The sequence below is a fragment of the Phaenicophaeus curvirostris genome, chromosome 4, assembly GCF_032191515.1.
Source record: "Phaenicophaeus curvirostris isolate KB17595 chromosome 4, BPBGC_Pcur_1.0, whole genome shotgun sequence".
Classification (NCBI taxonomy): Eukaryota; Metazoa; Chordata; class Aves; order Cuculiformes; family Cuculidae; genus Phaenicophaeus; species Phaenicophaeus curvirostris.
Window position 1 is genome coordinate 16,887,771 of NC_091395.1, and position 25,451 is coordinate 16,913,221.

Sequence of the window (25,451 nt, forward strand, 5' to 3'; positions counted from 1 at the left end):
GAAATACTCAAGTAGACATCTGAAAAAGGAAATGGGTAACTCCATAAAGCTGTTTGCGCGAGATGGACTTGCGCTATTAAGTCAGAACTGTACAACTGCATTAAAAGTGGCAGTAGTTTACTTATTTTAGTATATGTGAAATTAGAATTTTTTTAGTCAGTATGTGTCAAGTACATTTAATGCCCAAGGAGCAGACACTAAAGTGCAAGTTCTACACATCATACAGCACTGTTTATCGGCCTCCGTTACATTAGCATTTCCTTCTGAATTTTTCTACTTTCCTTAGTTTAACATAACCATGATTAAATGTTTCATAGGTCATGCAAGAAGAATTTTAATTGCCCTACTATTAACTTTGCAAAGATGCATGATAAAGTGATTCCTATGTGCTATGTTCAAAGTTTACCTCCTGCTGCTCTTTTCAGTACATTTTTCATACCTCAACATATGTACTGCAAGTAGGACACAGGTTAAAAGAAATTGCTGCGGAACAGAAAACTACAAAACATCTTCTAGAAAAACAAAAAATAGAAACATCTGTGGTATCCTTTTATTGTTTCTACAGTGATTCAAGCCACTTCAGCAGGAAAAGTTACCAGTAATCTTTCTTCTCAGTTGCTTTACTGTACTATATATGAAACAGTAAGTTCTCAGAACAACAACCAACTTCGCTGTTATTATATTTAAGGTATGCTATTAGCACCTGACTTAGTCACTATCCACTATCACCATCACTTTCCTGTGCAGCTTTACATACTTCAAAATCGCACAGTAGGTCCTGGAAGGCAGCAGAATTTGGAATAATGGAGGTCTCATGCCCGCTATCAACAGTTCCCACCAAGGAGAAGGTCAGATGGAGTATGTGGCTGTTCAGTAGGGATCGCTTCTTCTTTAGCAGCATTGCCAGCAACTTCAACAAGTAAACAAGAAAGAAATTAGTAGCCCATCAACACAGAGCAACACTGTCTAAGCACAAAGAAGCATGGACAAAATATCCCCTATAAGAAGGTCCTTAAAGGTGATACTCTGGATGAAAAAAGCTTGAAAGCAGCATTTTAGATTCACAGAATGGTTTGGGTTGGAAGGGACTAGGACAGCCTCCGCCTCATGAAACATCTGTTCTACAACGCAGATAGTATCTAGGCCCTCAGGATTAGGCACAGAGACACACCTCAGCTCTCTGACAGTCACAGCTTAAGACAGCACACGATAGGAAAAAACAATTTGCCAGATGTACTACTGCTATTCCTCATCTTCTGATGCAAACTTGTCAAGACTCAACATACCAGCCTGTTCAGCTTCATCAACCTCCTTGAAACATTACTAAAGAAAAATAGATTTCTGGGACTCTCTCTCAAACCATGCTATTAGCTGAGGTCAATGCAAGTGGAATGAAAGGTCGTATGTGATGATACACTGCTTATGGTGCGAGGAGGACTACTGTCTACATTTGTTTGGTCAAAGTATGCCAAGGTCTACAACAGGCTACATGGATTAACATGTTTCAACATACTATACTATCCATTAGCACTAAAAGGTTTGTAACTACGCCGCTCAAACCACAGCACAAACCTTCCCTTCCAGTAAAGGGGTTTTCGTAAGAAATGTAAAGTGCATTGGTTATGGGAAGATCTTTTCAAGTCAATCAATCTATCCTTCTGCATAACTAACTGCATTTTCCCCACACTGATGGAGAATTAAGAAGTCTTCACCTTGAAAGCAAACAGCATCCCTAGCTATAAAGTCTGTGCAGTTTCCTCAAAACGACAATTCTAGGAGTCCACTCGTAAGGTTTTCTTCATGTGTTCCTGTTCTCCTCTCTTGCTGGCAGATCATGGATATAGAAGCCCCAAGCTTGCAGGAGCGGATTTGCAATCACAGGAAAAGAATCATCTAAGCGCCATAGTTGTTCCTTGCTATTAAGGAAGGATCAGTTTCAGCAAAGCAGCTAAACGTGCCGGCAAAACTTTCTATTCTCTCTTTTAAAAGCCCCTCCAAAATAACTCATCTATGCTAGTTAGCCAAGAGCTCAGTAAACTTTAGAGCAGAAACTCAAGTTACGACGAGACAAGAAGGGATTTCCACAGGAACTGATTGAATTTCACTGTCTTAGCAATGTGATCTGTTTCAAGACATTTCTTACATACCTGATAACCTCTGATTCTTTCCATTTCTTTGCTGGCTAGTGGATTGCTCTTAACCACACAGACCAAGGCCTTCACAGCTGCGTACAACCCTTCTACATCTGATGCCATGGCTACAAGTCCCAAAATAGCAGCAGCTCCACCAATGTACTGCAGTGTAGTGGCAACAGGCTTGGGGATAAACGTTCTTACTCCTGAGCATAGGCAGAGAAAATAAAACTGTTAAATAAGTTTAACAGTGGGGCATTAACATTCATCAACTAATTGATTTATGTTCTTTTGACAAGAAATTAACCATCTTTAAGCATAATGCTTCTCAAGTACTCAACTCACCCAAATATCCTATCAAAGCAGCCCCAATGGGGCGTGCTGGTCCATTCAAGTGGCCTGCTGAGTTATGTAGCAGTTTCACAGGTGTGGCATTTTCATGAGAAGAAATCGCCAACTGAACAAAACAAGAAAAAAGCAAGTGTTGAACAGGTTTTTTAAGCCTAAACATAAGTTGTGTATTTTTCCTCCAGCGATAAAGACTCAGTAACATTTAACAAAGTAAAATTATGCTAGATCATTAAGACATTCTCTAAAGTAAAGAGAAATCTCCAGTCTCCAAAGTTTAAGGAAGATGAATCTAACTTTAAAAATAATTCCACCAGATCATAGAATTGTTTGGGTTGAAAGAGACCTTTAAAGATCACCTACTTAGACAACCATCCTTTGGGTAGGGACATCATCTACTAAACCTGGTTGCTGAAAACACCATCCAGTCAGACTGACCTCAAATCCTTCCAGGGATAAGGCATTCACAGCTTCTCTAGGCAAACTCTTCTAGTGTCTCACAACTCTCCAAGTTTTCTCTTTATGCCCAACCTAAATCCATCTTCTTTTAGTTTTAAACCCTTCCCCGTTGCTACACACCTTGATAGAAGGTCTCTATCTCCACTGTTCTTATAAGCTCCTCCCGTATGTTTTGAAAGGCTGCAATAAAGTCTTCTCAGAGCCTTCTCTTCTTCAGTATAAACAACCCCAACTCTCAGCCTTTCTCTATAGATGGTCCTTTGTACAAATAATTCACTGACTTTCAATGTATTTAGAAGAAAAATGTAGACTGATATTCTGGTTTCTGAATCTGAATCACAGTCAGAGGACTAAGCTATCTGCTTTATTCATCTGCAACAGCAGAAATGTCATTCACTGATATAATCTAACTGTTTTTCAACAGGATTACAACTGCCATCCAGATTAAAAAGCCAAAATACCTCCAAAAAGCACTAAGAGGCATATCTACTAGTGATCCCAGCAATTCTTCTGACAAGTGCATTATTGTTCCTGGTTGCGTTGAGCAAATTGCCTTCAAAGAAGTTAAAAGAAAGTAACAAACAAGTAGCACATATCAGTCAATTCACTTCCTCAACATACCTGTTTAGCAATAGCTTTACTATCCAACTTGTTGTAAACTTTCCTTATTCTTGCCACTGTAAATGAAGAAACTGACAGCGCATAGAGACCAAAAGAGACCTTCTCTTCTGGTACCAAGGACACTGGAGATGGGTTGATTCCTTCAGACTTTGAATCTTTGCCTTAAAGACAAAAATAAAAGTTCATTTCAGTAATTTTTCTTATTAGCTTTAAGGGTAAAATCTTTAAATTATATAGTAGAATAGGTATAGAAGAGAGGTTTCACAATTATCTGAGATTTGGTATTGGTTTTTGTTGCACTGAAGTGTTGCTTGATAGCATACGAGTCATGGAATAAATCTGCTATTTAAGATAAAAGGGCAACACACAGCATACGTTTCCTTTCAAGAAAGTCAACAATATTAACTGATAATGGCAACTGGCAGCCTGGGGCTTGACCAAGCAGTAGAAGATTTGGTGCTTCTTCACATGAATGTTTTGAAGGTAACACCGTACTCAACTTGCCTATAGCCTAAGGGCTGTTCACCTCCCTTCCCACTTGAATTAGAACAATGTAATCAAAAAACAGATAATTATTTGGTGCATTTGCATCTTTGCCTGTGACAACAGGCTTTTTACAGCAGTTTGCCAGGAAAACAGCCTTAGAGGATGGAACAAAATATGTAAGACTGAATAAAAGCCAAAAGGCTCAGGAATCGAAGAGAATATATAACCGTATCATTAAAATGTTGCATTCATTGCTCTGGAAGTGGATGTTTCTTGAGGGACTGCTGTCTACAATGCTCAGAGGACGCGTGCAAAATCCAGCACCTGCAAGCTCAACATGGGGATTCACTTCTGCATCTTCATTCCAGCTCAAAAGGTATCTGCAACTCCAGTGAAACATATTAATGGAACTAATAAAGTATGAAGGATCTTCACCTAACACTGAAACAAACAAGAAGCTGGGCACCTACACAATTTTTGAATTGGAGTCACATCTTTGTCAAGTCTCATTGAGGAGAGAGTTACAGAAGTCTTGCTTTCCCCATAAATGAAATCCTCACTAGATCCTCTGACACAGATGCTCTGAGAACATTCCTCCATTTCAGTGAACAAAGGAATTTCCTTCTCCTGAACTAGTCTGAGGGGTATTTTGAAAACTTAAGAGTATCAGGTTTTTCCTTTTGTTTTAACACAGGACAAACTCTCAGAAGACAGTATTCTCACTCCCTGAAATAAGGGACAAAACTTCTGACAGAAGCATTGCATGGGCAAATGGCAAGTCAGACAGTTTCCCTGTAAAGGAGAATAGCAGAAGACTGCAAAGGCTCTTCCCTTCTCCAAGACTCCCACAAATAATCATTACCCGAAGGAAAAACAAGCATTTTGGAAAGAAACACTAAGATAAAAGGGTAAGATACAGAGCTTCACACTGCAATCCCTACCAAACTCCTCAGGGTTTGGCACAGGGCACACGACAGGAAATCAGCCACCAAACAGAAACACGCACTTTGTTCTGGAGCAGACCACTCCTGATATGCAATGAACTGAGCAAAGCTTGTGTGGGAGAAATATCACCACACTGGAAAAAGTTGGTATGTTAAAGAATGAAGGATTCCTTTAAGGTACTGTGGGCTTCCCAGTGAAAATGGCCTTAGTATAAAGGCAGGAAGGCCTCTGAATTCTCAGAATTGAATGAAAAAAATTCACGTGCATGAAACTTGCTTTGTGGAAATTCACATGGATGGAATTAGGTACTTGCACAGTGCCAGTCAAAACACCTTCCTGAAGAAATTATTACTGAGCAGCAGACACCTAAATCCAGAGTTGCTTGCCAGGTTGGTCTAGTTGTCAAAAAAACAAGTACACGACACAGATTTGTAGATGACAAAATTCAATTCTGTGAAGTTTTTCACTCAAGACGGGCAAGGAAAGCTACCTTCTTTTTCATGATATTTTGTTCTTTCACAGCTTGAAGATCATATACGTTGGGGAGTGGGGAGAGGGGAGGTGTCTGTCCACTCTAGGCAAAGCTTCCATCACGAGAAGTAAGATTCTGTGCAATCCTTGTACATACTTTTATCTTTCTATCACTCTCATCACTCACTGCCTCCTTCCTTGAGGAGGTGACAGTGTCTCTCCGGAAGAGCTGGACAGCATTTAATGTCCTCATGGAGAAAGACAATATAAGGACAAAACAGCTTGATATGTTCCCTGCCCCCCCCTCAAAAAGCCCTGTGACAGCCAGGTAAAGCAATGATCATCATCTGACACAATACTGATGTTGGTAAGAGATACTCTAACTGCACAGAAAAACAGGGAGCCCTACAGAACAGGAAAAATCTCACTGGTGGCAGTTCATCTTACCAGAGCCAATGAAGAATGTGTTGTCTGAACAGTTAAAACCAGGGCTACAGGTACACATTTCTAACAAGGTTATTCACATCTTTGTTACTTTGTGTTGCACTCCTCTCAATGCCAAAGAAGAATGCTTAAAAAAATGTAACAGTATTGTTCACAATGAATGCTTAAAGACTACCTCCTACACCACAGTCCCCGTTGGATTTTTTCCACCATTTGACCTATTTAAGCCATATAAAAAATGACATTTCAAGACAGCTGTGTTTAAAGTACAAAATACATTGCAGGTTTGCAAGTAAGTGCTATCACTAGAAACTGACATGTTAAAATACTTTTCCAACCTCTTTCTACAGATAAATATAAGATACAGAATGAATAATGACAGCTTTAAGCATTTGTAACTGGTTTAAAACCAAAGTGAGGATTACAAGCAGTTCTATTATACTTCAGTACGAGAACTACCAGAATTACGTTAAAACAGTAATTTGGATTTCTATCATCTTCTTTAACAGCAGCTACTGATCTTCCTATGAACAACTGACATCTCCTCTCTGCTACCACACACTCTCCTTTCTCATCCCTTCCATCGATACGCATGCAAAAGATTCCACTACACCTAGTTGCTAGCTGCCATTCGGACTGTACTTACATGGTAGGTACACCGCTTGAAAGCTTCCCACATAATTTGGTCCCAGCTCATAAATGGTGCTAACACCTGGGGCAGGTAAAACTTCCTCCAGGAAATGCGTAGGGCCCAAACGCCACACTAAGGAAGAGAGCTGGCGCTGCGCAGGTGGTGTCCCAATATAGGCATAAACAGTGCTGACTACAGGTGGGTTGGCAGAACCAGACCCACTAGGGCTACTATGAATATAGTGAAGCTGTAAAGGAGAAAAACACAGTTATTGGGATAGCATGGGTACTCTGAAAAGAAAGTAAACAGATCAGAAACTCGGGAAAGCCATTTGCAAACCAGGGGATGTAATAAATTGCTGTGTGATGCATGGTATTCTGATACCATGCAGCAAAAGTCAGTGAAAAACTAGTAAGTTAAATTCAAAGATTAGAAGTGGCTTTCAAAAAGATGAAGGCGTGTACAAAAACACAGGATGAAAATATGCAAGTTCTGTGCTTAAAAATGCTAACGAACAAGGATGTATCTTGCTTCTAAAAACATGGTGTTTTATAATGGTCATTATTTTTTGCAAAAGCAGTAAGATGACCTCATAACCTTACATTCTTCCTCCTTCTCTTTCAGCTGGTGAAAAATGTGCCTTTGGTAATTACACTGTTTTAAGCTAAGTGCAAACATGATAAAATCTTCAGATGGCAAGACCCAGACTATGCTGGCCTTTATGCTACGACAGTAACAATCTTTCAGGTATTTTCTGTCTACCTTGTGAAAATTCTGTTATCAGCTACTTAACGTAGTCACATATGGCCGGATACATGCTCATGTGTTATAGCTATTAGCATGACAAGTGAAGTTACTACATTCTCTTTCTGCAAAAGGAATAATGAAAGGCAAACTTTGAAACTCAGAATACTGTTTTATCTATAGTAGTGCAACACTAGCTAATTCGCACCCCACATCATGACTGGTTTACTCCCTTAAGGCCAACACCTCCAGATGTCAAATGCTCTTTGGTTATCAGTTACAGGTCAGGAATACTTTGTGCTCAGTGGACAGGTCCACAGTGCTGTTCACTGCTCTCTAGCTGCTTTCAGTCTCCCAGTTTCTTCCACCCAACAAGAAAATATTGACTTTTACAAATAAACGTGTTTTACCTACAATCAGCTATCAACAACACTGGACATCTCAGTGGCTACTACTGATAAGGGGATACTATTTTTGGGGTGGCAAGATGGTTGGAAAGGGGAAAAAATGGCTAAATTGGCAAAACTGTCTTACTCAATCTTCCTATCATTCAAAGTTTGATCTGCCAAATGGTCCTGGGATAAGTCTTCCTCAGCTTTTTACTCTCTTTCTAATTAATCTAGTCAGTGCCACAGAAACACCACACTTGCCTCACATTCAGTACAACATGTGCAACTTTAGCATTATTACTACTCGTGACCAAGAAGGTATTTATTAACTTCTCTTAAAAGGACTAGGTCTGGGTCTGAGCTGTGTACTGAGCAAAGACCCCTTTCACAAGGCTCCTCATTTTGGGTTTGGTTTTCAGTTTTGGTTTGGCATTTTTTGCATGTGTGTAGTTTTGTAGTTGTTGTCTGGTTTTTTACACATATACATTCAGAGAGCAAAATCATTCCAACCAGCAAACCCAAGGACTTAAAGATTTATTTTACCTTAACAGTGTTAACAAGCTGTCCATCAAGGTAGAGTGCCGCTGTGCTGTTCTTTAGCATGCCTTTACTCATGACCAGAACTAGGTGATGCCACTGGCCTTCCACAATGAGGTCACCACAGCGAAAACGGGCACAACAAGGAAGAATTTCATAAAATGACGACTCCTCACTGAAGTCATCGACTAAAGGGGAAAATAGCGGACACCAGCAGAAACGTTACTTGCCTGTTTTAAATTTCTTACGTCATTAGAAGTTACACACACAAAAAAAAAAATCTACAGGAATAAATTAAAGCCAAAATTTCAGAAAACACATAGTTAACAATGTCATCAAAACTACAATTAACGAGATATGAATGAAGTCGTATAATTAACAAGATACTACTTTAGACTTCAAGACACAGTAACTTAAAGAATGAAATCAGAATTTTTGATAAAGCATTTGGGTCAAATAGTCACAATTTGACAAGCTGAGCATCATTAGATAACTTGCGCATTAAAAAATCAACATGTTTGGTAGTAAATTCAACAACGGGTCTCTTACTCATTTGCCATAATTATTATCTAAGAAAACTCTCAGGATACTTTCAGACTTTTGACAATTACGTTTTACCTCTTCCTCTGAGATTACCTCTTCCTCTGAGATTTTGTTGGAATGACTTGTTTGCTCAGCTTTTACTAACTTTCTCACACCACTGTACAGGTCACGGGAAGATTTTTTTTTCATTATTGTTCTACAAAAGCTTTTACAGCAGTAGTCAGTAAGAAATAACGGATGCCTCTCCAGATCTACAGACCTAGTTTTTACCTTTTTCATGCTGTGCAGAACAAGAAATCCATACTTCTTGGACTTTCACCCCACACTTTTCCCAGCTGCACTGTGGTCTCCTCCATATGCCCCATTACCTGCTTCAGTAAGGTTTTCTCCAGGGGCTGCAGAGGACTGATCTCTGCTCCAGTGCCTGAAGCAGCGCTTCCCCTCCCATCTGCTTTCATTTTAGTCTCCTCTGGGTGCTTTCTCTCACATTTTTTAACTTACTCCTCACTCCACGCAGTGTTTCTCCCTCTTATTCACATGTCTTCCCAGACCTGCCACAAGCCTGGCTGCTGGACTTTCCTGCACCCTGCAGAGGTTCATTGTGGACCAGGCTGAAAAGAACCAGCCATATCCTAGGCACAGGCAGCCCCAGCTTTATCCCAGAAGTCCCTTTTAACCTCCAGCACCTGAACACAGGCACTCAGTATAAGCTGGTCACTATCTCGCTTAAACAACTGGGTCACACACAAAAGAAAATCAGTAAAAAGATTGCCTTTCAAAGTGCCTGCCTCAAAATCACGCTAAATTACAAAGCATAAGTAAAGTTAAAGATTAGGTTGAAAGCCTGAGATCCCCCCCAACCCCTCAATTCACGCAATCATACTCTTCAAGCATTCCCCAGGTCCTCCTTCATCCATGGGTGCTGAATTCTCTTCTCCTGAATGTTAATATATACTTCAGTTCTCAGCATACAAGTTTTTAATTTCTCTAAAAGGCTTTTGACTTCATACCAGAGGCACGATCAATATTCACATGCATTAGCTTCTCCATTGCAAAGCAAACGACCCACACTCTACTTAAAAGCAACCCTTCACTTCCTCCCTCCCCCAAACAAAGGAAAAGAATAAGCTCAAATTTTCCACCAGGGAACACTTCAAGAGAAAACAGGGGCTTTTCAGGCCTTCATTCTTTCATATTGAAGGCAAAGAAACCACTAATTCTCTTACCTCAACAGCTGCCTGCACAGGGAGAACACTTGCACAAGGAAAATGATAAAAGCCGATTACTTGGAACTAACTTTCAGTTACAAAAAATAACCTCAAGTTCTTTTTCTCAGCCAAACACCTTTGAGCACAGCTCTCACTCACAAGAAGGATCCTTAACCACTCCATTTATTTTGATAATAGACGACTAGTATTTCCAGTCCCTGGGCTGGCGGGGCTGCCATCTCAGTTCTTACCTGCTCAGCACTTGACAGCACACCAACTATGACTTAGTGATGACAGGGTGGCACTCCAGTAAAGCAAAATATCCCATTCAATTGAAAATCAGTCTTTGTAGTCAGAGACCTTCAGATCTTCTCTGACAAAGCCTCTTCAAATCAAATCTCTTTAAGAGTTAGCTAATACGGGCTTACAAACTAAAAAGAATATTATCTATAGCTCCACCGTAGGCTAAAGCAATTAATATGAAGTTAAACTGGATTGTCTTAGAAGAATTTGGTCTTCTGAGAAAGAAAACACCACCAATATCTTTATAATTTAAGACGTTTAGTTCTTCCCTTATACTATGGCTCTACAGGTCTCAAGTTTTAGGTTTCGTACATGACTTCTACTAAGAGAAACTACTGCAGTTAATGATGTGAATGTCTGCTTATCATGGAAATAAGGAATATTCAGTAACTGCCTGCTCTGCTGTTTGGGTTTTTAAAAAATAATAACAGTTGTATTAATTCTTCATTAGCACCTGCTACTCCAAAGGAAAGAACAAAGGCAGGAGCAGATTTTTCATAACCACTTGTAACCCAGCGTGTTGGTCTGGTAAAGAGCTAAGCCTGAAACGCAGACAGAAGGCTGCCCTGCTCCCCTCAGCTCCTCTACAGCCACAGTATGTGAACAGCCTATCAAAACTGACCATTTTTGGAGGCTTTGACAGAGGACAAAGAAGGAGACAGAACATGGCTAAGACTGATGCCCCATACCACACTAAAAGCTGTCTCTAGCAAATTCACTGGCCTCACAGCTTCACGTAGAAGTTCACTGCAACTCCAGTAATTCCACTTTTGATTGTAGACACTGAATGAAGCTACAAACTCTTCCTGAAAACTGATCACAGCATTTAAAAATGAAGCAAATGACTGATCACCTTCAAATTACCCTCTAGCATTAGAATTATCCAGATTGAAAAATCCTTCCCAAGGTGTTTAAAGGCAAAGATAGTCAATATTTGCACCTCAAGACATGTCTAAAATGAATGATACAAGATAAATAAAAGGCAAAAACCTTCCAAAAGCAATGCTGTAATCCTTCCTTCAAATCAATAATACTTGGGGGTTTGGCAAAAATTTTTCTTTATATGAAGATATCAAATCTCCTTTGGAAACCAAAGAAGCTCCTTAGTTTATTCATGAAAGTTTACATTTTGCTTTTCTCCATTGTAAAAACCCACTAGGAACTGGTGAAGTTGCAAGTGAAGTTCCATTACACAAAATTCTTCTATATATATGGTTCAGAATGAACTTCCTGTTGCATCCCCAGCATTGTCAGGATTAGCTGATAATGCAACACAACTCTTACCATAATTCTGAAGCAATTCTTCTTTAGTTGAAACAATCAGTGACCTGTCTTTTGCTGAGAGGACAATGGCAAGGCAGACATAATGCTGCTCTGAGGAGTTTGCACGCCGCACTACAGTAAGTAGTCTCACAGGATGGTTATTAGGAGGCGTACTAAAATGTTCAATGCAAAACCAAGTGGAGTAGCTTAAACCTGATGGTGGTGGGAAAAATCTTTCACCTAAAAACAAAAATGAAAGCCCGTTATATAGCTGTAGTAGATAGTACTTAGCATACCTACTTGTTCCTGCTCCTTTTTTCCTGACAGCTCAGTTGACAGCACTGTGCTTTCTCAGACTTGTCCTTCAAGGACTTCAATGCTACTTCTTTCATTTCTGACTCAAACTTGGAGAAAAAGCCACAGAAAGCTAGCTCAGAGGGGTTTCTTTCACAATCAAGAACAGCAAGAATTGCACACGATTCCCACCTCTTCTAAAACCAAAAATCAACTCTGAAACTGTGCTTGTTGAGAATAACCCAGTTTCAGTTCTCTAGTCAAAAAGTGGAAAAAAATGCTAATATTATGATGACAAGCTAGAAACTTGTTGCAGCTTGTCCATAGGTGTGACTTGCTGAAGAAGCCTCTGTTGAAGATGATTTCTCCACCACATACACTTGACTACATTTCAACTCCTGGTGTACTCCCACAGAACAAAGAGCTCAGAGACTTTAAGTACTGTCTAACACTAACTCCATCTCGCTGCAGCAAACCTTCAAGTTAGTGTTTAGACTGAACACCTTTTTTAACTAAGCTACTGTGTTCAACTAGCACCCCAGCACACCAGGTTCATGTAGGGCAAACAGCCTATAGCAAATGAATACAAGGGATAGCAAACAATTTAGATGGAATTTTTGTGATGATGTGTGTAACTACACCTGTAATAAATTCAGTCGACAATTCAGCAGAACACAGCCACAAGCACAGCATTACAATTAATTCCTTTTCCTATGCTCTTCACACTACTACCTAAGCTTGTTCTTAACGCATCCAGGTTCATTATTCATACGCTTCTCTTGACTACAATTTAGTCTTCTGCTGAAAACATTGTATTTTAAAGCAATCACACATTTATATTTTATACTGCTTTTCATTGACTTGGGGGCAAAAAGCAACAGACACACACACAAACCCACAAGAAGTTTTTAATTACAGGTGTACAACATCCAACACCATAGTACCATTTCATGGCTAATAAATAAACGTAAAAGAACTAAACGTAAGATACAAAACACTAACAGTCACTCTCAAGTACTTACCAGTTCCAATTCCACTGACAACCGCACCATCAATAAGCCCCGTTGTAACAGCATTATTTGTAGGTGCATTATGGGGAGCCAAACTTGGCAAGAACAGGCAGCTATTAAACATAAAACCAGTAACACACTAGAGTTTATGAAAGTCAATATGACCAGAGTTCAATAAAAAAAAACCAAACCAGCATAGGAAAATATACCATAAGCACACCAGCACTCTCCTTGACTGTATGTCATAAAAACCAGAAATGAATTCTCAAGATTTCTCCTTGCGAAGCTAAATTATCACAAGCATAAAGAGCTTTGGCAACACGTCTTTGGTGCAAAGGCACAGAGATTTCTGCTCACGTGGCTCCATCGCGTAAGATGTTCCCTTGTGAGCAACTGTAACTTGCTGCAGCCTTCAAGATGTTCTGCACTCTCAAAGAGACTGCATTAGCTAAATATTCAAAGGATCTAGTAATTGCATACTAATGTGTTCTTATCTTAAATGTGTATGCTCTCACAGTAATGTCATATTTCACCAAATCAGCTACGCTTGGTCCTTACAACAGCCACTGACACTGGGGGGACAACGGAAACATACCTTCCTTAGGTACTAAAAGATCTGAAAAGCTGAGATGGCATCAGTGATCAGCCTACCTGAGGTGGAATTAATCCCCACAGTTCAGCTTCCAGTTTATACTGTTTGTCCTACTGGAGGCAAAATGACAGCTCTTCTTGTTGAAGAATCATCATCGTGTTGACATTTGCACTTAAGCAGGCAAGTCTAATGTAAATGAATTGCCTGACTGAGCTAGGAGTTATTTTGTTCTCACACAAGCTATAAAGAGTTAACTTGACCCATCTTGAAAGCAACTCCAGCTTTCCTGTCGCCCCCTTTAAGTACTAGAAGGTTACTATAAGGTCTGCCCAGAGCCTTCTCTTTCCTAGGCTAAACAAACCCAACTCTTTCAGCCTGTCCTTCTATGGGAGGTGCTCCAGCCCTCTGGTCATCTTCATGGCCTCCTCTGGACTTGCTCCTAGCAATTAATGAGCTCCTGCAAAGGTATGTTGGTGTTCCTTTGTTTTAAAAGGAAATTCGGAACGGAGTGGGTACTATCAAACTTTAGATTACATATCTACTTCTACTTTCCCACATGGCAAGTAAGGATTTGGTTTCAAGGCATTACTGAATGACAGAGTGGAAATTACATGGCATGAAGTAGTCCTTTCTTTTCTCTAAAGAATTTATTTGTTTCTGATTTGCAAACAGTCAGTGAAAGATTACAGGTATTTATTTGAACGAAGAAAGTAGGAAAACATTGCACTATTCCCCATGTTATTTGAGAGCGCTGTAGGACCTTACCCAAATCCTTCAAGAGATGTGTCAAACTCAATGAATGCCGGCGTAACTGATGATCCGTGAAGCCTGATATCGTGTGGGGTTGTCATGGAGACCAAACACTTCACTCTCGTCAGGGGTACTGTGCTCCCTTCTGCTGGCTTAAGCAGGCTCTTGCTTATCCGATAGTGGCTGTCTTCATGCAAACTGAAGACGCTGTCAGAACCCAGACCTTCCATTGAGGTAACCATGCTATCTACAGTAGAAGCCAAGAAACAACAGAGCATTGCAAAACGGAGGCATTTTCAGGCTATTTATTAGGACTTTTCAACTACTGCTTCCAAGGCAATATAGTTGAATTGTCAATCATTGTTGAGTAGTTCTGCCTCTGAGAAGATTATGAGTTGGGGAGTATTATTCTCATTATAAAACGTTCAACTAAGGCAGAGACACAATCATCTTGCATAAGGTATTATAGAAAGACTGTGGTAAAGCCAAAAAATTTGAGCCAAGAGGTCATCCCATTACCTTACATTGGGAAAGTGTCCTTTTCCCAGAGGCTGTTTCAGGCACATTCCTGCTGCCTGATCTAACAGGCAGAATAAACTCTGCTTCATATTTTTCAGATGCAGTAACTCTTAGGTAAAAGTCTCAGAGCTTTCAACAAACAAAAGGGCTCAGTAAGCTTAGCTTTGGAAATTTAACATAACTTGAAGCACTCAGAAGTTAGCTTTGCCTTCTCTTTCCAGGTTAAAAATCTTTCACAATTGACTCACATTTCCACAACTGTCGTCGTTTAATTTTCCCTGTGATAATAACCTATTGAAAATAAATAGGTTATTAAAAAAAGCGCTGGTCATGAGTTGAATCTCTCCTTCTCTCCTCTTTTTAATTATCCTGAACCTCATGACATAACGCAAATTCAGTTATTTGGTACATTTATTTCATGATTGAAGGCTTGTTATTCAGTACCATCCAGAACTTTCTAGTTCCTTTTAAATAATTCAAACGTTTCAACTGAGGCATTTTTAACTACATGTCACAACCAGCCATACAGTGACTGAACAGCAATAAATATTACATGCTTTGGAAACCTATCCATAATTTCTTTGTATTACCATCTACCGAGACCCTCCTATATTACATGAGCAGCTACTCCCCAAATTAACATACAACTCAGGGAGAATAATAGGAAAGGCTGCATGTGGATGGGAGTCTTGGATCAGCTGGAGGAATCCATCTGTTAGACATTCAGTGCAGTTTATCAACTGATTCATCAAATGGCTGTGAAACAGATGTAACTTTCCAGTGTGAAAATCGGATCTGATGTCTAACTGTTGATAGAATGAAGTATTGCATCAGATGGATGAACTTCCATGAGAGGATAACACAACAAAGTTATACAGAAAATTTCCACATACATGGAAGCATTTGTATCTAGAATCGAGGACTACCTAGTGAATATACTACCAAAACACATTGTGAAAACCTTCCTACAATGTTAATTCCAGTATTAAAACTAAAACTGAGTTGTCATGGGGTCCCTCCTTGACCATTCCTTTTTTAAAAAAAAAACAAAACAAAAATGATGGCTGTCCTTATTCTTGTAAATTTTTAAGTTACTACACCCTCATAATTCAACACATGCTTACCACATACTATTAAATATTTCATTTTTATAATAATATACTAAGAAAGTAAACTTATTGAAAGCAAGCCACAAGTAAAACCACTGCAAATATTTACCACGAAAAATTAATGAACGGTCAAAAAGGGACTGCTGAACTTTAAATAATTAAGAGTGGCTGCTCCAACCTCAAATTCTACCTCTTTATCACTATTATTAGACTAAGATTTTGTCAGATTAAGTAAATTGTGCCTTAATTCTTATTAATTCTTTCTATTTCTTTCTCATTACTAGTGATGCTAATGATGAGCCAGGTTCTTAAGTCTATATGAAATAAATGGAGTTATGCTTAAGTGTAGGAATTACAGTTATTGTACTGGACACCTTACTGAGCTCATGAGAGAGACTACATGTGATGTGCATGTGAAAGTATCTGAGACAAATATTTTTCCTTTTAACTGTTAAACAACTACAAACTTGGGATCTACAAGACTTAAGAGCAAACTACTCTGGTATTTAGTGGTTACTGTTCCCAAAATAGAAGGTTTTAATTACTTCACTGCAAGTACTACATTCCCAATGCTTTTAGAACTTTCTCCAATTGAATTGTTTTGATATTTCACATTCATACAAAGCTGGGGCCATGCCAGGTGTCTACAGATGCTTATCTACAAGTATGCAGTCAGGGCATGCTAGTGAAGCATTCTTTACGCACATTTCTATCACTTCCAACACCTACTTCTCATTTCCGGTTCAAAACTCAGCGAGCTGGGTTTGTGCACTCGGTACTGTTTCAACAGCTTTTTGTCCCAAGCTCCGCAATTCAAAGGGTTTCCCAAGCGTAAAAATTCCCTAAGAAAGAGGATAAAAAATTTTACAAATAATTTTGACTATTTCTTTGTCTAGAATGGCACCAAATCTAATACCACTTCTAAAAAAAAGACAATAATTACTTGTAATAACCATAACTTTTAAATAAGAAAACAAACTAAAGCATAATTACAAGAAACATATTTGATCCATTTGAAACTACTGAAGTTTTGAACACATGCTCTCAAAAGTTGATATTTTAGCTAATCAAACAATTTTGATAAAGTTCTCAATTCCCTTCTCTTCATTCCCAAGACTTGTCAGGAGGCTGCCGCATCCTGCAGGAGAACACAGGACACTCACTGATGCACATTCAGCAAGCTGAACGCATCTGGAAAGATGACTACAGGCTGAAGCGAGTAAGTGACCTGAGCTTTGTTTTATCTGCGTGTCCTGCTTGGCTGGGGGATTGTTTCACAGTTACCAACATCTATATCTGCAGACAGTTACAGTATCTGTATCTAGAGCTACCTAGACTATCAGTACCTATGCTTAGGGAAGCTTAAGTCCCTGTGATGTGACTACCACCAAGCGTGCTCCTCGCAGAATAATTTCTGATACAGCTACACACCACTGAAGTGAACTGAGCAGCTGTCCTGGCTGTTGGTCAGCCAGTTGGCAACCCATGGGAGACAATACAATCGAATTCCTCACTCCAGCTGAGATCAATGTTTAGTGTTTGATAGAAATGGTTGGACTCGATGATCCGGTGGGTCTCTTCCAACCTGGTTATTCTATGATTCTATGATTCTACAGGATGGTTTGTAGTTGGAAGGGACCTTACAGATCACCTAGTCTAACACATCTGCTGGGACATTTTTCACTATATTGGGTTGCTCAAAGCACCACCCCACCTCATCCTTGAACACTTTGATAACATGACATCCACAGCTTCTCTGGGCAACCTGTTCCAGTGCCTCACCACCTTCATTGTAAAAAATGTCTTCCTTCTATCTAATCTAAATCTACCCTCTTTCAGTTTAAAATCCTTGCCCCTGGTCCTGTCACTAATGGCCCTGGTAAAAAGTGTCTCTGTTGCTCCTATAAGCTTCCTTTTTATATTGAAAGGCTGCAAGATCTAGCAACCAATCCAAACCATAATACAACTGCATGGGTCTTTAACAATGGTGCAAAATATGCTCTTAAACTTTTCAAGTTTCTTTTCTAGTACTAGTGTGGATGTACAAACCTACTTGCATTAATATACCTAAAAGATCAACTTTTTAAAGCTGTGAATCCCCAGACTTTTCCAGACACCTCTTGCATTACATTCCTGCACTTTCTTCACACAAACTAAAGTGCTAAATAAAACTGCTGGCCTGAAGTTTTCCTGTCTGAGGTATTTAATATGGCACAGAGAAGTCAAGGAACCCATCCTCATATTTCCTCTTCCTGAGGACCTAGCCAGGAATGGCATTTTTTATATCCTCTTCAGATTTTCAAGAAAGCAAACATTTACCTTCAGCACAACTTCTGTGAAAAACACCAAACAGATTTCCCTGCTCCACACCTCTCCCTCCTCCCCACCCCTCCAATTCCCAACATCTCCAGGGTTACATGCTGATTAACAGAAGCAAGACAGCCTAATTGATGAGAAATAAAATGGGATCCCATGCAATCACTACCACACAAGGTCACTTCTGCTCTCTACTGATCCAAGCCATTTATAGCCCAGGCAGGAGGGCTCATCCCAACTGGACTTCACTACTATCTTTCTGACCTCAACACCATTGGCTGCAGCGCCTGGGAGGCTAGCCTTTCAAACATCCTTTGGAGTGGTGGATGTAGCGAGTGGTCCTCATCAGCCAGAGCAGCACTACATCTTTGTAGAAGTCGTGCATGGAGCCCAGCTTCACACATGACTTGCTGGTTTCTCTCTGTGTGCACCAGAGATTGCAGGATATTGGCCACTGCCAGCTGGAGATCCAACGCATGCTGAAAAAGAGATGAGCGTGCAACTTGAAAAGACACAAACTGAGAAGGCAAATAAAAGAAACTCCTTAAGTATAATAATGAAAAGGAAACTACTGTTAGCAATAAATACACAAAACATCCAATACTCAAATACATATATATGTGTGTGTGTGTGTTGGAGGTGTGAGCACATGTGTGTGAAGAGACACTAATGAAAAATAGGATAAGTTTTATGAAGGATTACCACGACCATGGTAAAGAAAAACAATCCAGGCAGGGATGGTTAAACTAGCCTCTCTTTCGCCAACAGAACTGAGTCAGTTCAGAAGTTCTATGTGCTTAGGGAGTACTAATAAGTTTTATTTTTGTGACTGCTAAGGTATTCCTAGTATCTTAACATAGAATCACAGAAGCGCTTAGGTTGGAAATGGCCTTTAAGATCGTTGAGTCCAACCATTAACCTAACACTGCTAAGTCCACCACGAAACTATGTTCCTAGGCACCACATCTACATGTCTTTTAAACACCTCCATGGATGGTGACTCAACCTCTGCCAGCACTTGACAACTCTTCCAGTGAAGAATTTTTTCCTAATATCCAATCTAAACCTCTATTGGTGTAACTCTTGGTGTTTTCTCGTCCTGTCACTTGTTACTCAAGAGAAGAGGCCAACACCCACCTCACTATAACCTCCTTTCAGGCAGTTGTAGACAGTAATAAGGTCTCCCCTTGGCCTTCTCTTCTCCAAACTAAACAGTTCCACTTCCCTCAGCCACTCCCTGTAAGACTTGTGCTCCAGACCCTTCCCCTAGCTCCTCTGTTAGCCAGGACCTCTGATAAATGATGGGAAGTGTCTTGGTGAGCACTTCTGTCAGCTCCCTCAGTACCTTTGGTTGGACCCCATCCAGCCCCATAGATTGGTGTCTAAATGGTGTATGCAGGTCACTAACCATTTCCCCTTGGATTATGGGGGCTTTGCTCTGCTCCCCACCATCATAATAATCTTAATAAAATTTAAGATATATGCAACACAACTGCCAAGTTAATGCTCTGAAGAGGACAAGAAAGAAGAATCAAGTCTAGTAATTTTTGCAAGGTTTCAGATTTTCTAAAAGTAAACAGAGTTCTTCAGTGTAAACATCTCAAACAAAAAATACTTAAGCAACTTTGAAAAGGGTCCAACAAATCTTTTATGTACAAAAGCACAGATACAGATTTTAGTTTGGGAATTGTACAAAGCAGGCAGGACTATTCTGGAACTAGAACATAGTCCACCTCTTTCAAACAGCACACATACACTGAGCTATAATGTCCAATACTGTGTCCTCCCTGTACATTAACACCTGATACATTAGGGAAACCATGGATTAACCACAGGGCTTGTAAACTTATCTGATGACCGCTTCAGGCACTTCTTTAAATTTACATTGTTACCAGGCACTTGGAAGAGACAAACAAAGCAAAGCCTATGAAATAAAACGATTTCTATCACACCTTTATTACACCAGTTAGTCAACTCAGTCCACAAAACATGCTAGTTTCTCAGCAAAAAGCAAGAAGATAGCATTGGTTTCCCTGTTTCCCATAGCCATCCTTTTTCCTCGGTCCTCTCAAAGCTTAAGACAGCAGAAATATTTTCCCTACCTCTGGGTGTGTAGCTGATCCAACAGAGGCCAGAAGATCCAGCATTGAAAGCATAGCACCAGGGTGAATAATGACTGCATCAGAGCTTTGTATGGATGTGGGTCCTGTTTGGAGTTTCACATCAGCTATATTTTTCTGAGGGCAAACAGGAGGTGTTGAAACAGAATGGTATGCGTGCCTGCAGGACAGAAAACATCCCATGGTTACAATACCCATCTGTGAGCTTTGCATTTGTCAGACAGCTGTAAAGTTGAACTCCCTACAGACATTATTTCCCACCCTTCTTTCTCTTCCCTCAAGTGGATAGACCAAGTCTTTCCTCTTCTCAAACCTGTTGGACATGTTTCCCCAAAGACAACCTGGAAGGGTTACAATTTCTTGATTATGCTTGAACTCCAAAGTCTAGATGTGACGTGGTTTGAAGAACTTAAAGGTTGCCTTTATTGCCTCCCTCTTTTCACTCCAGTTGCAGAAGCAGTATAGTGATAGCAGCATACAAGTTACCACCGCTCCTGTTCTAGGGGACAGATTCAGCTTTGAATGCCTTTCCCCTCCATCTGCTTTTCATTAACAACTGATTATAAAATATGCTACTAGAAAATGCACTGCAATCTATAATCAGCCTACAGGAATAGAAAGCTGGTCTCAGTGCACACACGTGCCAGCAGTCCGTATGCTCTATTTCCTTGACCGCCACAGCAATGTAGTTTTACGTTAAGCTGCTTTAGACTGATCCAGGGATGAGGCTTTGACACACTGACTTAGAAGCAACCACTTGTGCTGAGAGCTGTAGACGTGTTTCTCACTGAAACTCTCACAGGTAGCAGCAGCCATTCTTTCAGCAGAAGATCTGACACACAAACAGCACAAGCAGCTTACTGCACATATACTTTCAAGATAGTACTTTAGAAGCAAAAGCAAGTGCTTAAAAGAGAGATTTTGAAGAAAGATTAAATCACTGATGCTTTATTCATTCAGCTAATACTTACAGCAAACATGAAATAGTATGGCAATTGCATTGTAACCAACCACTAAGAAAAAAAAAAATCTGCCCTAATCAATTTTTCTAGTGTTTTTAAAACTCTCTAACCACTGATTTCTTAAACGTCTCTAGCAGACTCACCAACTCAGACATCTGGAACGCAGAAGAAGGCTTCATTCTCTCTTCTAAAATAAAGTGGAATTAAGAACAGCAGAACAACTGGTAACACTATCACACAGGGATGGTATCTCAACCCTTTTCTCTGTCTTAATATAGAAATTGAAACATGGGCAATTGTTTCTCATGTATCCTAACAAGAGCACTGTTTTACATCTGTAGAAGTAAACCGCTCCCTCTTTCCAATGTCACATTGAGCCTCTCAATGCAAGTTACAGAATACAGTTTAAAAGCTTAATATCCATTTGTATTTAAGAATGCTCTTCAGTCAAGTGAAATTCCACAACCTGAGACATTCTTAGAAAATCGTCCACTTTTAAGGACAAATCTTACTTCTAAGCATCCTGAGCATTCATCTCATTAGGTAAACTATGAGGTTATAACACAATAGTACAGAGAGTCCAACAAAAACCCAAGCCATTGCTCAGTATGATTCACAAACAAACTACATTGTGTTCCATACTTCACTCTGCCAGGCCCAAAGCAACCACTCAACAAATAAGCAACAACAAAAAGAATGCTGTGCCAAGGTAAGCTTTTTTCCCTGCCAAAACTTACAGCAACTGAACAACTGGCAAAGCTGTAGTTCTTGATTCATATTAGACAGAAGGGGTGGAAGAACAATGCATTCCATGTAACAGGGAGCACAGGTATGTACCATCATCCCAATGCATGCGCTGGAGGAGTCATTAACACTTGGAGGGCACCACTCCTCAGGGAAATACAGCTTTGAGAAGTGGCACACGTATCAGAGAGAATATTAGCATATCTATGTATCCAAAACCTTTTTAGGCTGCATGCATGAAAACCAGAATGGTACTGTTTCTGTTTAGAAGAATCATTCGTGCGCACAGTGTCTGCTTGCTCTTTTAGTGAAACAACTCAGGGCTTTCCCTCAGGCACCTGTCTTATGAGTCAAAAGGCAGAGAACTAGAGCTCAGCAACATGGGAGATCCCAGGGAAAAAAAGAGGAGAGAGAAAACAATAAGTGAAGAGCAAACACTTCTTTCAGAAGAGTCAACTTCGACAGAATCTGACTGTATCTGACATTTAAAGAGAGAAAAAAAGAAAACCAAATAATGTTGGACTACAAACCCCAAGTTGCTTATTTTTGAAAGTAGGAAGATCCCAGCTACTGGCACTGAATGCACTAGGAATGACAAACGTGACACAAAGAACTGTGAGAAAGCAGACAGCTGCTCAAACAGACTTAAAACAACAGACTTTAAAAACCTAGACTAGTCTATTTTATTTACTTGACAACATGCTTTTACAGAAAGGATTTGAAAAGTCACCCAAGGCAGCACGATCATTCTTTCTGTCCATTTTTGCTTTGAGTCTTACACAAATTTTTTGTGTAAGTATTTTAAAAAGTCTTTTTCATTTATGAAGGTCCATGTCAAGCACACTCCTTTACTCCAGTAGGTACCCAAGGTGCTTACCTGACTTGACCCAAGTATCCTACAGGGACACTGACTTTTTCAACTATCCAATCTTTACCTCACCTTATACCCCACAGTTTTCAAAATAGCGCGTGCATTTTCAGTACTACAAAAACCACAGGAATACTAACATACCTATTCATACACACACATATTTGTACACATCTGACACTCTTACTCATTATACCCTGGAATCAGCTCCTGCTTGGCAGGCATTGCACGTGTTCTCCTGCAAGCTTTTGCATACCTGTGCATTCGAGTAATTCAGTGAACCTGAGCACCATGCCAGTTACACCTGGCAGAACAGCAAAATGTAGGAAAGCAAAGGCCAACCCATAATGCTAAAAGTTAATATTGGGGCCAAAGCTGTAAAAAGCCTCCCCAGGAAACACTGTTTTCTTTCAAGTTTCTTCAGAGTAAATGAGAGAAAAGAGTTTGGCAGCTATGGTTTTTCCCTGTGAACTTCAACTGCAACATTTGTTTTAAATGCTTCAATGTTATAAAAGAAACAACAGTCTAAGAGGTTCTGTACTACTGGGAAAGTGGCCTCATCCACACCAGTCACTGCAGAATACCTAGATATGGTGTGGGTAATGTCACTCACCAAGAAAGAAAAAGGCTTCTCATTATTAATCCGATCAAGTACAAACATTTCTTTTCAAACTAGTTTCCAAAAGCAGCTTTGGTTGCTTCCCTTTGCAAAACATTTTACATTCCAAACATGAAACTTGACGGCATATTTTAAACTGTACGCCAAGCAAGAATGACCTTTTTCCACAAATGGCACTTGCACCTCTAATAACCCACGGTCTTTCAAAAGTCTTTTTAGCCTTCAAAAGCAAATCTCTGCCTAACCTTCAGATAACGAATGGCTGCCCCCTTCCCTGGGGACTCTGGGAAAAATCTCCTTTATCATTTGCACAGGCCTGAAGTCATACTGTTGTTGAATCAGTAATCTTCCCTTTTAAAAGAAAAAATAATCTACAAGATGCTAAGATGCATAAGGAAAGACAGTACCTTGGAAGGGAAAGTGGAGGCTAGAATTTCTGGATTGTGCCATTTGTGCTTTCTTTTCTTTCAGCATGCATCTACGTTATTTGGTAGTCAAATACTGACAGGTTCATTTTTTTATTTTTTATTCTATGCAATTACTAACAAATGAGCACCTTAACAACCCATCCACATTAATACTGAAAGTACCTTTTCTTGAAAAATTAGTCAAGAAAAAAGAAATCCTGCTGTATTAACTGATCTACTCACACAGTCTGAACTTCTTTGAATTGCTCCCGAGGGTGTAATTTATACCTCCCTTAGATCACTTCTTATACTAGACCTTATTTGGTTTTGAACCGTGACCTTAAAGTTAAGTGTTTCAAGAGTCTGGAAACATCTTTCACCTCATCCATTAGCATCACTACCTCGATTCACTATGGAACATCCGTTTACATTAATTTTATCCAGTAAACACGTGCAAAAATGCACACCTCGGAAAAATAGCAACTAAAGAGAAAAAAAACAACCACCAAACTAAGAAACACAACAGTGAGAGAGAAATCAGAAGCAAGATAGCTTCTCTTTGAAGGGTCGGTACCTTTTCCTGGACAAAGCTGGCGTACCCCAGGGAGAGGGGAGAGAAGTCTCATTTGTCAGGCAAGGAGGGATCTGTTCTGCACGACTACAGACAAAACAGACAGGAGTAGGACAGAGAAGTTAGAGAAGAAACCAGAGGCCATAAGTTTGTTAGTTTTACAAAAGTACCAATAAAATCATTACTAGGATCCATTCTCCAGAAACAACATGGATGACAAAGGACATCACTGAACACACACAAGGTAAACACACAGACATGGAAAGCCCACACTTTTTTTTTTACAGCATGACCCTGTAGTGCTTGTTCATTAACCCGCCGAGTTTCACTGGTATGACCACACTAGCAAAACAGAACATCTTTCAATGTTAAACAGCAGAAATTGAAAGGAGAAAGTAAAGCCTCAGTCAACTGTGTATAACTAAGACAAGTAAGAAACAAAAGTCAGTGTAAACATTTGAAAGAATGATGAACAGAAAAATTAATAGAGAAAGAAGAATGTAGTCACTGATGACAGCAAAAAAAAGGAACTTGATGAGGTAGCTTACAGAACACCACCACAGAATTTACTTACCCCATTAATTCCTCATACTCTACTGTTAGGCAGTGTTATAGCTTCTACAGTACGTGCAACACATTCTTAATACACATTTTCATCCCCCTATCCGAGTGCTTTAAGAACATTTTAAAATGGCATTAAATAAATTGATTTCTCTATTTGGCTTTTGGCTGGGGGTTTGTTATTCGTTTGGTTGCAGCTTGGGGGGTGGTGGCTGGGGTTTGGGTTTTATTTTGTTTTGTAGCTTTACTAGTATTTTAAAATACTCAGCCACGTGAAAAACTCAGACCTCATGTTTGTTTGCCTGTCTTATTTTAATAAGGTCACAGGCATTAAACAGCTGGGGTGCATAAGCTCCAAGCTCTCAGATACAAAGCTTAGGTCTGTGTTTTAACTTTGTTGTACTTTAAATTATGGGTAAGAACTACTTTAAGACCAGCCCAACTTCAACACATACTTCAGTAAGTTTTGTTGTCATTTTGAATGA

General features: G+C 39.7%; 1 protein-coding gene across 4 annotated transcripts in view; it reads right to left on the minus strand.

Annotated features, from left to right (window-relative positions):
* WDFY3 (WD repeat and FYVE domain containing 3) overlaps window positions 1–25,451 on the minus strand; it is a 166,319-nt gene that overhangs the window by 55,577 nt on the left and 85,291 nt on the right. For 3 of the 4 annotated variants that reach the window (XM_069855348.1, XM_069855349.1, XM_069855347.1), the window contains exons 14-26: window positions 24,409–24,492; window positions 20,217–20,394; window positions 18,379–18,593; window positions 16,528–16,640; window positions 14,186–14,417; window positions 12,841–12,941; window positions 11,546–11,764; window positions 8,214–8,395; window positions 6,553–6,784; window positions 3,561–3,721; window positions 2,478–2,589; window positions 2,148–2,338; window positions 758–910 (exon numbers count right to left, since the gene is read on the minus strand). In XM_069855348.1, the coding sequence (XP_069711449.1) occupies window positions 758–910; window positions 2,148–2,338; window positions 2,478–2,589; window positions 3,561–3,721; window positions 6,553–6,784; window positions 8,214–8,395; window positions 11,546–11,764; window positions 12,841–12,941; window positions 14,186–14,417; window positions 16,528–16,640; window positions 18,379–18,593; window positions 20,217–20,394; window positions 24,409–24,492 (2,173 nt within the window). The remainder of the gene's footprint in view (window positions 1–757; window positions 911–2,147; window positions 2,339–2,477; window positions 2,590–3,560; window positions 3,722–6,552; window positions 6,785–8,213; window positions 8,396–11,545; window positions 11,765–12,840; window positions 12,942–14,185; window positions 14,418–16,527; window positions 16,641–18,378; window positions 18,594–20,216; window positions 20,395–24,408; window positions 24,493–25,451) is intronic. The other variant, XM_069855350.1, reaches the window with a different exon arrangement.